General features: G+C 40.7%; 1 protein-coding gene across 1 annotated transcript in view; it reads right to left on the bottom strand.

Moving 5' to 3' along the window:
- Positions 1-889: 889 nt before the first annotated feature.
- PARN (poly(A)-specific ribonuclease) overlaps positions 890-16,873 on the bottom strand; it is a 164,850-nt gene continuing 148,866 nt past the window's right edge. Inside the window, exon 24 of the mRNA XM_082670611.1 lies at positions 890-1,837. Coding sequence (XP_082526737.1) covers positions 1,785-1,837 — 53 coding nt within the window. The 3' untranslated portion in view covers positions 890-1,784. The remainder of the gene's footprint in view (positions 1,838-16,873) is intronic.

The following is a 16,873-nucleotide window of genomic DNA, read 5'->3' as shown; positions in this document are numbered from 1 at the left end:
GAGTGGGAAGGGTAAGCTGTGACAAAGTGAGAGAGTGGCATGGACATATATACACTACCAAACATAAAATAGATAGCTAGTGGGAAGCAGCCGCATAGCACAGGGAGATCAGCTCGGTGCTTTGTGACCACCTAGAGGGGTGGGAGGGAGGGAGACGCAAGCGGGAAGAGATACAGGAACATATGTATAACTGATTCACTTTGTTATAAAGCAGAAACTAACACACCATTGTAAAGCAATTATACTCCAATAAAGATGTTAAAAAAATTTTTTTAAAAAAGTGTCAGGTACTACCTGTTTCTACCCGTAGGCTTTAATGACTCAGGAGAGTCCAGCAGCGCCCTCTAACCCCCTCCTTTGTCTTTACCCTCCTGTCACACTTTCCCACTGGGCTGTGCCTGGCGACCGCGTTGAGCAGGGGTGGGAGCTCCTCGTGCCAAGTCTGGGTTTGTAACTTTGGGGACAAGGGGGAGGGGGAAGGGAAGATGTTAAGAGGCCCTTAATTGGGGAAAATGTTTTACAAATCTGAATTCCCACGACACCTGGGATTCTCATCAGAGCTGTAACAACTCAGATCCTTCCCACTAGAAAAAGATACAGCCCCTCCTACACCATTTACCACGGGCTCCACTCCAGCACCAGGCATCTGACTCATCAAGGCAGGTGAAAGGGTTAGAGGTTAAAAAAAAAAAAAGAGAAAACCATAAGCAACAGGCTTAGTGACTTACAGGGCTTTTTCAAGGGTGATCTTTAGAGAGAAATAAGTCTATGTAGAGATTAAGTATGTCATTCATTTATAAAAGAAGAGAAAGGAAAAAACCAAAATCCTATGAAAATTTCTTTAATTTTCATCTTTTGGAAATACATTTTTCATTTTTATTTCCACGATACAAAAATGTTAAATATCTAACAATGATCTATATGATGCAGATCTACTGAAGCAGATCCACGAGATTCTGTCCCTGTTGTGACCTGTTTCAACAGAGAAAGGGCTGGTACAGGGTGTCGATTTGTCATGATTTCACACACATGCACACACGCCACCTCACCCCCAGATGCCACCAAACAGAGAAGACACCAGGCTAAGATAATGAAAACTGAAAGCAGCGCTACATGGGAAAACAGAAATTAACTTTTCACTCGTACACTCCACCATGAGAAACTCGTATCTTAGGGGGAAAACTCTAAATAAATATGCCCCAAAGGTCAAGGCAGGTGTTGACAGCGGTAGAGATTTTCCTACTGGGAAAACAAGCTTGAGAGCCTCATATTTTCAGGCAGTGATGGTGGAAAGCAGGCAGACACAACCGAATTCTCTACTGGGAGACATACCCACGCGCTGGGGCTGCCCCCAGGACTGAGCATGAGATGGTGGATGAGAACCTCTCAAAGCAGGAAAGAGTTCAACCCCAAATCAGGATCACAGCACCTAAGAGTGTCGGCTCTTTCTGTGAAATCTCACGGCCAACCTTCCCCATCAGGTGGATTCTTAAACACAGATTCATGACAGGAAGGGTTTCACATGAGCAACAAGTACTGACCTGGTTAATCACGTACACATGACAGCCAACGACATGCTGAGCGCCAGCAGACAGGTGATGCTAAAGAGGAAGGAACACAGCCTTGACGATAAAAACTGGGATTTTTCAGGAGACACACACTTGGTTTCAAACCCCTCCTGTACCACATTGGATTCAGTTAAACACAGTATGGCTTCTAAAAATGCCGGCTGCTTCTTTCCTTCTCAGCAACAGCACCAGCGGTTTGTTCCACTCAGGTCTTGGTTACCACGTGTCAGGGACCTCAAAGAGCTTGGCTGAGCTGTCCGAGATGCTTCCTGGTGGGAGAGGACAAAACAAGGTGAACAAGGAGAGGACCACCCCGGGGGGGAGAACAAAAAGACCAGCTGCAAAGACAGCTTTGACCAGGGCCAGGGCCGGGTGGTTGGCACGGCCACAAGTGGAGAGAGTCCACGGGTGGGCCTTGCCTATGGAGAGCAGTGCCCGGCAAACAGAGGCCACACTGTAGAAACATCACGGCAGGGCCGAGGAAGTGCCTCCCTGCTTGGGTGCCTCTCTTGATTTTACAGGAGTGACAGTACCTCTCAGTGAGAACACACTCTGTATTCTTTGCTAGCCAGCATGCTGGGCACTTAGTTCATTTAATCTTCATAAAAGCCCAGTTCAGGGGTACCAATATCCCCATTTTACAGATACAAGACATCTAGCGAGTGGCTGGGATGGGGTCTGGATCCTTCCGCAGCACCAAGGTGGCTGGGTTCCTCTGTGCCGTGGTGACCGGCACCTAGATGAGAAATCTCAGGGGCTGGCGGCTAGACAGTGGCGGGAAGCCGACCAGTGGGAGTTCAGAGATCCCAAAAGGGGCAAAAGCAGCTTGTAGCTTTTTCCAATTTCAGCAACACTGGCTACAGTCTTCTCGGACTGAAGGGTCTCTTCCGTTACAAACAGTTTCACCCCGAAGTTAGAAGCCCTTCTGCATTCAGCTACTTTCTGCAACAGCAGCAGCAGCACTGGGTCAGGGCCTGGACCACAAATGTCCAGATCCGAGTGAATGGGAATTTAGTCAGGAAACAGCGTATTCACGATGGAAAATGCACGACCGGGCATTCCCGTACCCGTGGTATCATGCATTATTTAAGCCTTAGAGCAGGGCTGGCAGGGAAAAGGGCAAAGCCAGCCCCAGCCGCTAACATGCCAAGAGTTCAAAAGGGGGGAGGTCTGTGATGATGCCTGAAGTGGAGAGTAACTTCTAAAAACAGAGGGGAACTCGCTCGGCTGGCAGTGGCTACTGCCAGTGACAGGAATGCCTAAAGGTAACTAGGTCCAAACACATGAAATAACACAGGGAATTCCACTAGAGTGAGAATTCCCACTTCTGCTCATTTATTGAGATAAAGTCCAGACAGACAGGATAAGAAGAGCAGGCGAGGGGTCATTTGAAGTGTTCTGCCCCAAGTCTCGTGGCTGTGTTGCACGTGCATCTCTTGGGACTGCTCCTGAGAAGTGAAGATGGGCAGGAGATGGTCCACGTGACAAAGACTGCCATGATCCAGTTAGAAAAGGAATAAAGGTTATTGAAAAATGAAACAAAACACAAACACAAACACTCCCCTCCCCAGAGCAACTAAATACTACAGACGGCCCATGATAAGACTGAAACCAGCCTGACCCCTCCTCCACCACACATTCACACAACACCTAATTGTAGGGAGGAAAATAAACATCAATAAGGGCATTTTTACAATTCACATATCAAAGAAATATTACAGCAGCCAATCTGCCATTCTAAAGGTAAAAGCCACAACGCCAAATGTGGGGAGCTGAAATAAATTAAAACTAGCTGAGAGGAAAAAAGATAAATGGCTAAAAGCAACAGCGTTGTCATATTTATAATCGCACCCGTGGTTAGCTGGATGGGAGTATACGTGAGTCTGGTGGTACGCCATCAAACGCACAGGAGCGACTCTGTGAAGAGCTAGTGAGAAATAACAGAATAAGCAAAAGCTGTGAAGTGAGGCAAGTCTGGCCTGACCATCTCACTAGCTGTAAGACTCCAAGCAACTCTCAGTGCCTCATCTATAAGATGGACTCGATGCTACTTTATGCCACCCAGGACTTCTGAGATTCAGCCAGGTTCCTGGCACAGAGCAAGTTTTTTTTTTTCTTTTTTTTTTTCTTTGCAGTATGTGGGCCTCTCACTGTTGTGACCTCTCCCGTTGCGGAGCACAGGCTCCAGACACGCAGGCCCAGCGGCCATGGCTCACGGGCCCAGCCGCTCCGCGGCATGTGGGATCTTCCCGGACAGGGGCACAAATCCGTGTCCCCTGCATCGGCAGGCGGACTCTCAACCACTGCGCCACCAGGGAAGCCCCAGAGCAAGTTTTTAATGCACGTTAGGCCCCTTCCCTTAGGGATAAGGTGGCCCAACACTGAACGTGGTGGCTGCCCAGGAAGCCAACAGCCTGCAGTCAGAGAGCTGCCTAAAATGCGCAGCTGCTGAGCAAGAATGATGTGTACAGAGGAAACAGAACTTTACAAACCATGTAAAGGAGACCCAGACCAGAGGGGAGCTGGACGCCACTGCTGGTGTTTGTTCTAGCACCTTCCAGAAAGGGAGAGCTGTAGACCGTTGAAGGATCTGTCTCAAAGCTAACGGACAAAGAGCTACGGTCGGTTTTCTGGGGAACTCACTTTCACAGCCCTGTTTAGTTACTAGAGTGCAAAGAATTATTCAGGAACAATTTTTCTTTTTAAATAGATACTTCAGGACATCTGCCTCCTGCTACGATGGGCCATACCTTGCATCACATACAAAGATTAACTCTAAATGGATTGTATGTCTGCACGTAAAACCTAAAACTGGAAAACTTCTAGAAGAAAACACGAGAAGATCTCTGCAATCGAGTAAGGCAAAGATTTCTTAGATACGACAACAAAGGCATAATCCAAGGGAAAAAAATTGATAAATTGGATTTCGTTAAAATTTAAAACTTCTACTATTGAAAGATACTGTTAAGAGAATGAAAAGAAAAGCACAGTCTGGAAGAATTTGTAGAACACCCATAAGGACTTGTATCCTGAATACGTAAGAATACATAAGAACTCTTAAAACTGAATAAGGAGAAAACAAACAGCCCAATGAAAAAATGAGCAAAAGATTTGAACAAACATTTCATTAAAGAGATTTAAATGGACAAATAATCAAATAAAAAGATACTTAACATCATTAGTCATTAGGGAAATTCAAACCAAAGCCATAATGAGATACCAGTACACACCACTAGAATGGCAAAAAGGACAATACCAACACTGGTGAAGGTACAGAGCCACTAAGCTCTCATGCCCGGCTGGTGGGAATGCAAAATGCTGCAGCCACTTTGGAAAACAGTGTGCCAGGTTCTTATAAAATTAAACATACACTTACCTCACGACCCAGTAATTCCAGCCTTAGGTATTTTCCCAAAGAAATGAACACTTAGTTCGCACAAAAACTTATACACAAATGTTTATATCTGCTAGATTATTAGTTGCTAACAACCTAAATGTCAACAGGCAAAATGGATAAATAAACAGTGATATGTCCATAAAATGGACTGCTACTCAGCAGAAAGAAGGAATGAGCCAGTGACATGGGCAAGAACACAGACAAACGTTAAATGTGTTAAGCTAAGTGCAAGACTCAAGGGGTTACTTATTGAATGATTCCATTTAAATGACCTTCTGAAAAAGGCAAAATTACAGGACTAGAAAGCAGATCAGCAGCTGCTGGGATCTATGGATGGGAAGGGGCTGATTGCAAAGGGGCACGAGGGAATCTTCTGGAATAACTGTTCTATTTCTTGAGCACAGTGATGGTTATTTGACTGTACATATTTGTCAAAATTCATCAACTTGTACACCTAAAAGTAATGACATATTGTATGTAAATTGTATCTTAATAAAGCTGACCCTGCAAAAGGTATGAGGAATGTTGTTTTAAAAAAATCCAACAGATTTTAATATGAAATATTATGCTGATAATTAAAATTATTTGACCAAGAGTTTTTTTTTTAAATGGGGGGAAAACAAGTTACTAAACGACATAGAGTATGATTCCAACTATGTATAAAAACGATAGGCAGGGGCTTCCCTGGTGGTGCAGTGGTTGAGAGTCCGCCTGCTGATGCAGGGGACACGGGTTCGTGCCCCAATCCGGGAGGATCCCACATGCCGCGGAGCGGCTAGGCCCGTGAGCCATGGCCGCTGAGCCTGCGCGTCCGGAGCCTGTGCTCCGCAACGGGAGAGGCCACAACAGTGAGAGGCCCGCGTAACGCAAATAAAAAAAAAAAAAAAAAAAAAAGATAGGCAGAGTAAAAAACTTGTTAACAGAGTGTCAAGTAACTAGGGTTTAATGTTCTTTCTAGCTTCCTTCATTTTACGTGATTTTCATAGTGAGCACATTATTTTTGTTAACAGAAACAACAAAAGAAACTAAAAAGTGGTAAACACAAAGGGTGATTGTTTCTGCTGATTTACCTTTCATCTAACTAGAGTTGAAAGGGAGAAACTCTGAGCTAAGACATCTCTTCCCTCACGTGAATCTGAAAAACTACACAGCACACTGGAAATCTGCCGTCCTACCGTTTCCTACAGAGTGGAATTCTGTATAGGGCAAGATCCTCTGGGGTGCCATACAGGAGTTTTTAAGTAGGAAGTGCTCCAAAGGGCCTGGTCGTGGGGTGGTATCCACACCAAGAAAGCAGGGCTCCCCTGGATGGTGTGTGGGGAGCCCCCGAGGTATGCCTGGAGGAAGAGGGAGGCGCAGGGAGTGTGCCGCCCCACAGGGCAGCACACTCCTCAGTTAGGCTGAAATCTGCATTTTAATTGAGGAATTAAAAAGTTCTTTGGGAGGTCGCTGGACATCCCTAGCCTGGCCGCTCAGGTGACCGATAGCACCAACTGCAGATCATGTTCCTCACTTCAGGAGATCTCCAACAGCACAAGGAGACCGCTGTTCTAGGTAGACTCCCTACTTTTATACTGTAACCCTAGGGGTTTAAGCTGGAAAGGTTCAGCAGATTAGTCAAGACTACAATAAAACCTGCGGCTCTTGGAAACCATGTAAAGCTCTAATGTGTTGGGTTTTTCTTTTTTTAATAAATTTATTTTATTTTTGGCTGCGTTGGGTCTTCGTTGCAGGCTTTTCTCTCGTTGCGGCGAGCGGGGGCTACTCTTCATTGCGGTGCACGGGCTTCTCATTGCGGTGGCTTCTCTTGTTGAGCACGGGCTCCAGGCACGTGGGCTTCAGTGGTTGTGGTACGCGGGCTCAGTAGTTGTGGCTTGCAGGCTCTAGAGCGTGGGCTCAGCAGTTGTGGCACATGGGCTTAGTTACTCCACCGCATGTGGGATCTTCCCAGACCAGGGCTCGAACCCGTGTCCCCTGCATTGGCAGGTGGATTCTTAACCACTGTGCCACCAGGGAAGCCCTGTGTTGGATTTTAAATGTAAAGTGGAAAGGAAACTTGGAACAACTCTATCATGTGACAAAAAGTCACCAGGAACAGTCCACAGCTCGGCCCTGTTCCGTGAACACTGTCTAACAGGCACTGCCGGAGCCTCTGGCTAGTGGACAGTCCATCTTTATTTTGAGACTGGCCAGTCTCGTCAGCATCAGGCCACTGGAACACAATTCACTTACTCAGCAAGAGCAAGTGCGCTGTGGACACCCATCCATTACTGTCTGGGGAACATTTCTTGGACAGTTTACTCCAGCATAAATGGCACACAGAGCTGTTTCCTTTATATACCAATGAAGAATATACCTTGAATGCCCCAGTGGAAAGCAGACAGCATTACCAATCTACACTAACTGCAATAAATATAAAGGGAGGGGATTTATATTATACATTTGCTTCCTGAAAATAGGATAGAAACAACTACAGTTACGAGAAATATTTACTAAGTACATAACATGTACATAAAAAGCTCCAAAAGAGAATAATGTCTCGGACTTTTACTGCACAACTTCATCACAAGAAAATCCAGGTTGGTAGTTGTTTCTGATCTAGAACAGATGCCAGAAATATTCACCTTTGCAAAGAATCCTTTGTTTCCTCTAAAGTTTGGATAAACTTCACATTTTCCAGAGTGGTACAAGGCCTTTGCTCTGGATCAGACAGCCCTCCCCGCCACCCCCAGTAACAGCTGTATTTGACTTTGCATATTTGTGATTCTGTGAGCCTTGGTTTCCTCTCTATAAATTAGATATAATGATATCTACACCTTACTTGGTTTTTATAACGACTAGACCATAAAGGACGTTCCTAGCACAATGTCCGGTATATAATATCAACTCAATAAATGGTCATTTCTTCTGTAACTTAAGTCATTTTGTTATCTTGTAAGGTGTCCAGTACTTAACTCTTAGTGTATCTTTTTTTTTTTTTTTTTTTTTTTTTTTGCGGTACGCGGGCCTCTCACTGTTGTGGCCTCTCCCGTTGCGGAGCACAGGCTCCGGACGCGCAGGCTCAGTGGCCATGGCTCACGGGCCCAGCCGCTCCGCGGCACGTGGGATCCTCCCGGACTGGGGCACGAACCCGTGTCCCCTGCATCGGCAGGCGGACTCCCAACCACTGCGCCACCAGGGAAGCCCTCTTAGTGTATCTTTGATACTAAATTGTGTAACTAAGAAAAATGACACTGTTTTGTGTGGGATTTATCGAGCATCAGTGTCCCGGGATTGCTACGGTACATGATATTCTATGGCCGTACTTTTTGCTACTTTCCCCTCGGAAAACAGAACATTTCCTACAGGTGGAATGCTGTCTTTTATGTTTCTCATGCCTTCACTAGCAGTGTACTGGGCACCCAACGCACCCTACTGAATCATCTGAGCACCTGTCAAGATAACATCCCCAGTAGGAACGCTCAGGCTAGATGCCTTAGAACCCATCTGTGCAGGAGAGACGGAGCCACACTGTACCAGACACTCTAATCCAGTTCCGGCCGACATCAATCCAGGCCCTCTCTGCTCCTGGGATTCTCTGAACCTTTGGGAGATTCATACAGACCCTTTAGAGTCCGAACTTTGTACTGTCGCTCATTTTAGGACCTCCTTAAAGTAAATGAGCGATCAAAATCATATGACTTACCAAGTCCAGCACCCGATATCTTGACCTATATCCAGCTGATACTATTAGGACTACATGCTTAAAACAAACCAGCTAAAGAGGATCCAGGAAACTTCCAGCCTTGCGTCAGAAGGTCTTAGTGAATGGTGCTCCAGAAGAAAACTCAATGATCTCAAGTTCTCTGATTCAATTAAAAGTTGTCAAGATGCTTCTCTTTTTTTAGCTGGATTGACAAAGAAGTACAAAAATCTATCTTTTTTTTTTTTTTTAGCTCAAATCTTGTGGCAGTGACAGCTTTACTGTCAATGGGAGGAAAAAAAAACTATTTTAATGATGGTATTATAAATTCAAAACCCCAAATAACTCATAGAAAGTTTTCACTTAAAACGATGAAAGTTATAAAAGGAGCTAATCTACTGATGCAATCTATTATTAGGTATTTTAATACCTTTGAGACTGTGCTGAGATAGAAGGGAAAAAACCTAAAATCCTGTCCCTGAGAAGTAACAGATAAGTGAAAAAATTAAAGAGAATGATGTGAAGGAAAGCTATACAAGAGGGGAAAAGTGCCCCGCCCCGCAACATGCTTGGGGTGAGCTCTGAAAGTCATGCTAACATTTAATATTTAAGATTTGTGAAGCAGGTACAATGCGGCAGTGGTAACAAGTTATCAAAGATGAAGACTAAGTATGTTACAGATTAAAAACTTCTCTAATACTTAAATGAGGGAAAGGGAGACTCACAGATTCAAGAGACAGTTAAAATACACGACCCAGACTTCAAACAAGAGTTTAAGTTTTCAGTTAAAGTTAAGCTTTAGCATAATGTATAAAAGGCATCTGTGACATTTTTGCTGCTTCTTTGATTTCATTCATATCAATGAGATTCAGAAAACGCCCTGCAGGCAGATCGAGCCACATGTAAAAAGAGGAATTAACTGAAACACAATGGATTCTTGGCTTGAGTGTGAATCAAGTTCCAGGCTTCCACTCCCATCCTTTGATTTGACTGTTGGTTCCACTACCAGGGGTGACTATCAGGAAGCAAGATAAAGGAGAGGAGTAATTTTGGCTTGCAGGCATCCCCCTCATCACGTAACTGTGCTTAAAGGTACTCACTTTATTGCAGGCCTGACTTAAGGGCTCTGTGATATTGGGCAAGTCACATAACCTTCAGGCCTCCGCTGTTTCCTCACTCCTTTTCTTTCTTTCATTAATTTTTTTTTATCGAAGTATAGTTGATTTACAATGTCGTGTTAATTTCTGGTGTGCAGCAACGTGATTCATTTATATATATATTCTTTTTCATATGCTCTTCCACTATGGTTTATTACAGGATATTGAATATAGTTCCCTGTGATACACAATATGACCTTGTTTACCTATTTTACATATAGTAGTTTGGATTTGATAATCCCAAACTCCTAATTTATCCCTCCTCCACACCCTTTCCCCTTTGGTAACCATAAATTTTTTTTCTATGTCTGTGAGTCTGTTTCTGTTTTGCAAATAAGTTCATTTGTATCATATTTTAGATTCCACATGTAAGTGATATCACATGGTATTTGTCTTTCTCTTTCTGACTTACTTCACTTAGTATGATAATCTCTAGGTCCATCCATGTTGCTGCAAATGGCATTATTTCGTTCTTTTTTTATGACTTAGTAGTATTCCATTGTATACATGTACCACATCTTCTTTCCATTCATCTGTTGATGGACATTTAGGATACTTCCATGTCTTGGCTACTGTAAACAGTGCTGCTATGAACACTGGGGTGCACATATCTTTTCGAATTAGAGTTTTCTCCAGATATATGCCCAGGAGAGGGATTGCTGGATCATATGGCAACTCTATTTTTAGTTTTTTAAGGAACCCCCATATGGTTTTACATAGTGGCTGTACCAATTTACATTCCCACCAACAGTATAGGAGGGTTCCCTTTTCTCCACACCCTCTCCAGCATTTGTTATTTGTAGATTTTTAATGATGGCTATTCTGACCAGTGTGAGGTGATACCTCATTGTAGTTTTGATTTGCATTTCTCTAATAATTAGTGATATTGAGCATCTTTTCATGTGCCTGTTGGCCATCTGCATGTCTTCTTTGGAGAAACGTCTACTTAGGACTTCTGCCCATTTGTTGTTTGTATTGTTTTTTGTTGTTGTTGTTGAGTTGCATGAGCTGTTTCTATATTTGGGAAATTAAGCCCTTGTTGGACGCATCATTTGCAAATATTTTCTCCCATTCTGGAGGTTGTCTTTTCATTTTCTTTATAGTTTCCTTTGCTGTACAAAAGCTTGTAAGTTTGATTAGATCCCATTTGTTTATTTTTCTTTTTATTTCTACTGCCTTGGGAGACTGACCTAAGAAAACATTGCTACGATTTATGCCAGAGAATGTTTTGCCTATGTTCTCTTCTAGGAATTTTATGGTGTCATGTCTTATATTTAAGTCTTTAAGCTATTTTGAATTTATTTTTGTGTGTGACGTGAGGGAGTCTTCTAACTTCACTGATTTACATGCAGCTTTCCAGTTTTCTCAACACCACTTGCAGAAGACACTGCCTTTTCTCAGGCGTCAGTTTTCTTAATTGTAAAATGGACCATCATGCCTACTTCAGAGATTTAAACGAAAGCATTTCCATCAAGCATGAAGTGCAGGGGTGGGGGGGTGGTGGATGAACTGGGAGATTGGGATTGACATATATACACTACTATGTATAAAATACATAACTAATGAGAACCTACTGTATAGCACAGGGAACTTTACTCAGTGCTCTGTGGTGACCTAAATGGGAAGGAAATCTAAAAAAGAGGGGATATATGTATATGTGTAACTGAATCACTTTGCTGTATAGCGGAAACTAATACAACATTGTAAAGCAACTATACTCTAATAAAAATTAATTAAAAAAAATAAAGATAGGATCCGAACATGCCACATCTAAGGAACTCAGGATGGTGGAGTGGCTGCCTTCACATGTGATGTAGGCTCCTATGTCAGAGAAGAGGCGAAGGCTCTAAGAGTCCATATTTTTAGGGGAGAGAGCAGAAGCAAGAAGACCCACAATCCTGCAGCCTGTGGAAAGAAAACCACATTCACAGAAAGACAGACAAAATGAAAAGGCAGAGGACTATGTACCAGATGAAGGAACAAGATAAAATTGCAGAAAAACAACTAAATGAAGTGGAGATAGGCAACCTTCCAGAAAAAGAATTCAGAATAATGATAGTGAAGATGATCCAGGACCTCGGAAAAAGAATGGAGGCAAAGATGGAGAGGATGCAAGAAATGTTTAACAAAGACCTAGAAGAATTAAAGAACAACAAACAGAGATGAACAATACAATAACTGAAATGAAAAATACACTAGAAGGAATCAACAGCAGAATAATAGGCAGAAGAATGGATAAGTGACCTGGAAGACAGAATGGTGGAATTCAATGCTATGGAACAGAGTAAAGAAAAAAGGATGAAAAGAAATGAAGACAGCCTAAGAGACCTCTGGGACAACATTAAACACACCAACATTTGCATTATAGGGGTCTCAGAAAGAGAAGAGAGAAAGAAAGGACTCAAAAAAAATATTTGAAGAGATTATAGTGGAAAACTTCCCTAACATGGGAAAGGAAAGAGCTGCCCAAGTCCAGGAAGCACAAAGAGTCCCAGGCAGGATAAACCTAAGGAGAAACATGCCGAGACACATAGTAATCAAACTGACAAAAATTAAAGACAAAGAAAAATTATTAAAAGCAACAAGGGAAAAACGACAAATAACATGCAAAGGAACTCCCATAAGGTTAACAGCTGATTTCTCAGCAGAAACTACAAGCCAGAAGGGAGTGGCATGATATATTTAAAGTGATGAAAGGGAAGAACCTACAACCAAGATTAGTTTACCTGGCAAGGATCTCATTCAGATTCAACGGAGAAATCAACTGCTTTACAGACAAGCAAAAGCTAAGAGAATTCAGCACCACCAAACCAGCTTTACAACAAATGCTAAAGGAACTTCTCTAAGTGGGAAACACAAGAGAAGAAAAGGACCTACAAAAACAAACCCAAAACAATTAAGAAAATGGTAATAGGAAAATACATATTGATAATTACCTTAAATGGGAATGGATTAAATGCTCCAACGAAAAGACACAGGCTCACTGAATGGATACAAAAACAAGACTCATATATATGTTGTCTACAAGAGACCCACTTCAGACCTAGGGACACATACAGACTGAAAGTGAGGGAATAGAAAAAGATACTCCATGCAAGTGGAAAACAAAAGAAAGCTAGAGTAGCAATACTCACATCAGATAAAACAGACTTTAAAATAAAGAATGTTACAAGAGACAAGGAAGGACACTACATAACGATCAAGGGATCAATCCAAGAAGAAGATATAACAATTATAAATATATATTTATATATATTTATATATATTATATATATAAATATAATAAATATATTTATTTATTTATAAATATATATAAATATATAATATATATATTTAATATATATTAATATATATTATATAAAATATTTATATATATTTATAATATTTATAAATATATAATAAATATATTTATTATTTAAATAAATAAATAAATATTTATTTATTTATATATATAAATATATATAAATATAATATATATATATATATTTATATATCCCAACATAGGAGCACCTCAATACATAAGACAACTGATAACAGCTATAAAAGAGGAAATCGACAGTAACACAGTAATAGTCGGGGACTTTAACACGTCACTTACACCAATGGATAGATCATCCACACAGAAAATTAATAAGGAAACATAAGCTTTAAATGATACAACAGACCAGATAGATTTAATTGATATTTACAGGACATTCCATCCGAAAACAGTGATTACACTTTCTTCTCAAGTGCACACGGAACATTCTCCAGGATAGATCACATCTTGGGTCAAAAATCAAGCCTTCATAAATTTAAGAAAACTGAAATCACATCAAGCATCTTTTCCGACCAAAACGCTATGAGATTAGAAATAAATTACAGGGAAAAAACCATAAAAAACATAAACACATGGAAGCTAAACAATAAACAATACATTACTAAATAACCAAGATATCACTGAAGAAATCAAAGAGAAATCAAAAAATACCTAGAGACAAATGACAACGAAAACATGATGATCCAAAACCTATGGGATGCAGCAAAAGCAGTTTTAAGAGGGAAGTTTATAGCCAATACAATCCTACCTCAAGAAACAAGAAAAATCTCAAATAAACAATCTAACCTTACACCTAAAGGAACTAGAGAAAGAAGAACAAACAAAACCCAAAGTCAGCAGAAGGAAAGAAATCGTAAAGATCAGAGCAGAAATAAATGAAATAGAAACAAAGAAAACAATTGCAAAGATCAATAAAACTAAAACCTGGTTCTTTGAGAAGATAAACAAAATTCATAAACCTTTAGCCAGACTCATCAAGAAAAAGAGATAGAGAACTCAAATCAATAAAATTAGAAATGAAAAAGGAGAAGTTACAACAGACACCACAGAAATACAAAGCATTGTAAGAGACTACTACAAGCAGCCCTATGCTAACAAAATGGACAACCTGGAAGAAATGGACAAATTCTTAGGAACGTATAACCTTCCAAGAGTGAACAAGGAAGAAATAGAAAATATGAACAGTCCAATCACAAGTAATGAAATTGAAACTGTGATTTAAAAATCTTCCAACAAACAAAAGTCCAGGACCAGGTGGCTTCACAGGTGAATTCTATCAAACATTTAGAGAAGAGCTAACACCCATCCTTCTCAAACTCTTCCAAAAACTGCAGAGGAAGGGACACTCCCAAACTCATTCTATGAGGCCACCATCACCCTGATACCAAAACCAGACAAAAATACTACAAAAAAAGAAAATTACAGACCAATATCATTGATGAATATAGATGCAAAAATCCTCAACAAAATACTAGCAAACAGAATCCAACAACACATTAAAAGGGTCATACACCATGATCAAGTGGGATTTTTCCTAGGGATGCAAGGATTCTTCGATATACGCCAATCAATCAATGTGATACACCATATTAACAAACTGAAGAATAAAAACCATATGATCATCTCAATAGAGGCAGAAAAAGCTTTTGACAAAATTCAACACCGATTTATGACCAAAAAAACTCTCCAGAAAGTGGGGATAGAGGGAACCTACCCGAACACAATAAATGCCATATATGACAAACCTACAGCAAACATCATTCTCAATGGTGATAAACTGAAAGCATTTCCTCTAAGATCAGAAACAAGACAAGGATGTCCACTCTCGCCACTACTATTCAACATAGTTTTGGAAGTCCTAGCCATGGCAATCAGAGAAGAAAAAGAAATAAAAGGAATACAAATTGGAAAAGACGAAATAAAACTGTCACTGTTTGCAGATGACATGATACTATATATAGATAATCCTAAAAATACTACCAGAAAACTACTAGAGCTAATCAATGAATCTGGTAAAGTTGCAGGATACAAAATTAATGCACAGAAATCTATGCACTATACACTAACAACGAAAGATCAGAAAGAGAAATTAAGGAAACACTCCCACTTACCATTGCAACAAAAAGAATAAAATACCTAGGAATAAACCTACCTAAGGAGGTAAAAGACCCATACGCAGAAAACTATAAGACACTGATGAAAGAAATCAAAGATGACACAAACAGATGGAGAGATATACCATGTTCTTAGAAAAATCAATATTGTAAACATGACTATACTACTCAAAGCAATCTACAGATTCAATGCAATCCCTATCAAATTACCAATGGCATTTTTACAGAACTAGAACAAAAAAATCTTAAAATTTGTAATGGAGACACAAAAGACCCTGAATAGCAAAAGCAGTCTTGAGGGAAAAAAACGGAGCTGGAGGAATCAGACTCCCTGACTTCAGACTATACTACAAAGCTACAGTAATCAAGACAATATGGTACTGGCACAAAAACAGAAATATAGATCAATGGAACAGGATAGAAAGCCCAGAGATAAACCCATGCACCTGTGGTCAACTAATCTATACAAAGCAGGCAAGGATATACAATGGAGAAAAGACAGTCTCTTCAATAAGTGGTGCTGGGGAAACTGAACGACATGTAAAAGAATGAAATTAGGACACTCCCTAACACCATACACAAAAATAAACTCAAAATGGATTAAAAACCTAAATGTAAGACTGGACAATATAAAACTCTTAGAGGAAAACATGGGAAGAACATACTTTGACATAAATCACAGCAAGATCTTCTTTGACCCACCTCCTAGAGTAATGGAAATAAACAAAAATAAACAAATGGGTCCTAATGGAACTTAAAAGCTTCTGCACAGCAAAGGAAACTACAAACAAGACGAAAAGACAACCCTCAGAATGGGAGAAAATACTTGCAAACGAATCAACGGACAAAGGATTAATCTCCAAAATATATAAACAGCTCATGCAGCTCAATATTTAAAAAACAAACAGCCCAATCAAAAAGTGGGCAGAAGACCTAAATAGACATTTCTCTAAAGAAGGCATACAGATGGCCAAGAGGCACATGAAAATCTGCTCAACATCACTAATTATTAGAGAAATGCAAATCAAAACTACAATGAGGTATCACCTCACGCCAGTTAGAATGGGCATCATCAGAAAATCTACAAACAACAAAAGCTGGAGAGGGTGTGGAGAAAAGGGAACCCTCTTGCACTGTTGGTGGGAATGTAAACAGATACAGCCACTAAGGAGAGGTTCCTTAAAAAACTAAAAATAGAATTACCATATGACACAGCAATCCCACTACTGGACATATACCCTGAGAAAACCATAATTCAAAAAGACACATGTGCCCCAGTGTTCACTGCAGCACTATTTACAGTAGCCAAGTCATGGAAGCAACCTAAATGCCCATCGACAGATGAATGGATAAAAAAGATGTGGTACATATATACAATGGAATATTACTCCACCATAAAAAGGAACAAAATTGGGTCATTTGTAGAGACATGGATGGACCTAGAGACTGTCATACAGAGTGAAGTAAGTCAGAAAGAGAAAAACAAATATCATATATTACCGCACATTTGTGTAATCTAGAAAAATGGTACAGACGAACCGGTTTGCAAAGCATAAGTAGAGACACAGATGTAGAGAACAAATGTATGGACACCAAGGGGCGAAAGCAGGGTGTGATGAATTGGGAGATTGGGATT

Source organism: Grampus griseus (genome assembly GCF_964374135.1).
Source record: "Grampus griseus genome assembly, chromosome: 14".
Lineage (NCBI taxonomy): Eukaryota > Metazoa > Chordata > Mammalia > Artiodactyla > Delphinidae > Grampus > Grampus griseus.
The sequence above is the reverse complement of the archived record's forward strand: the minus strand, read 5'-3'. Positions and strand labels throughout refer to the sequence as shown.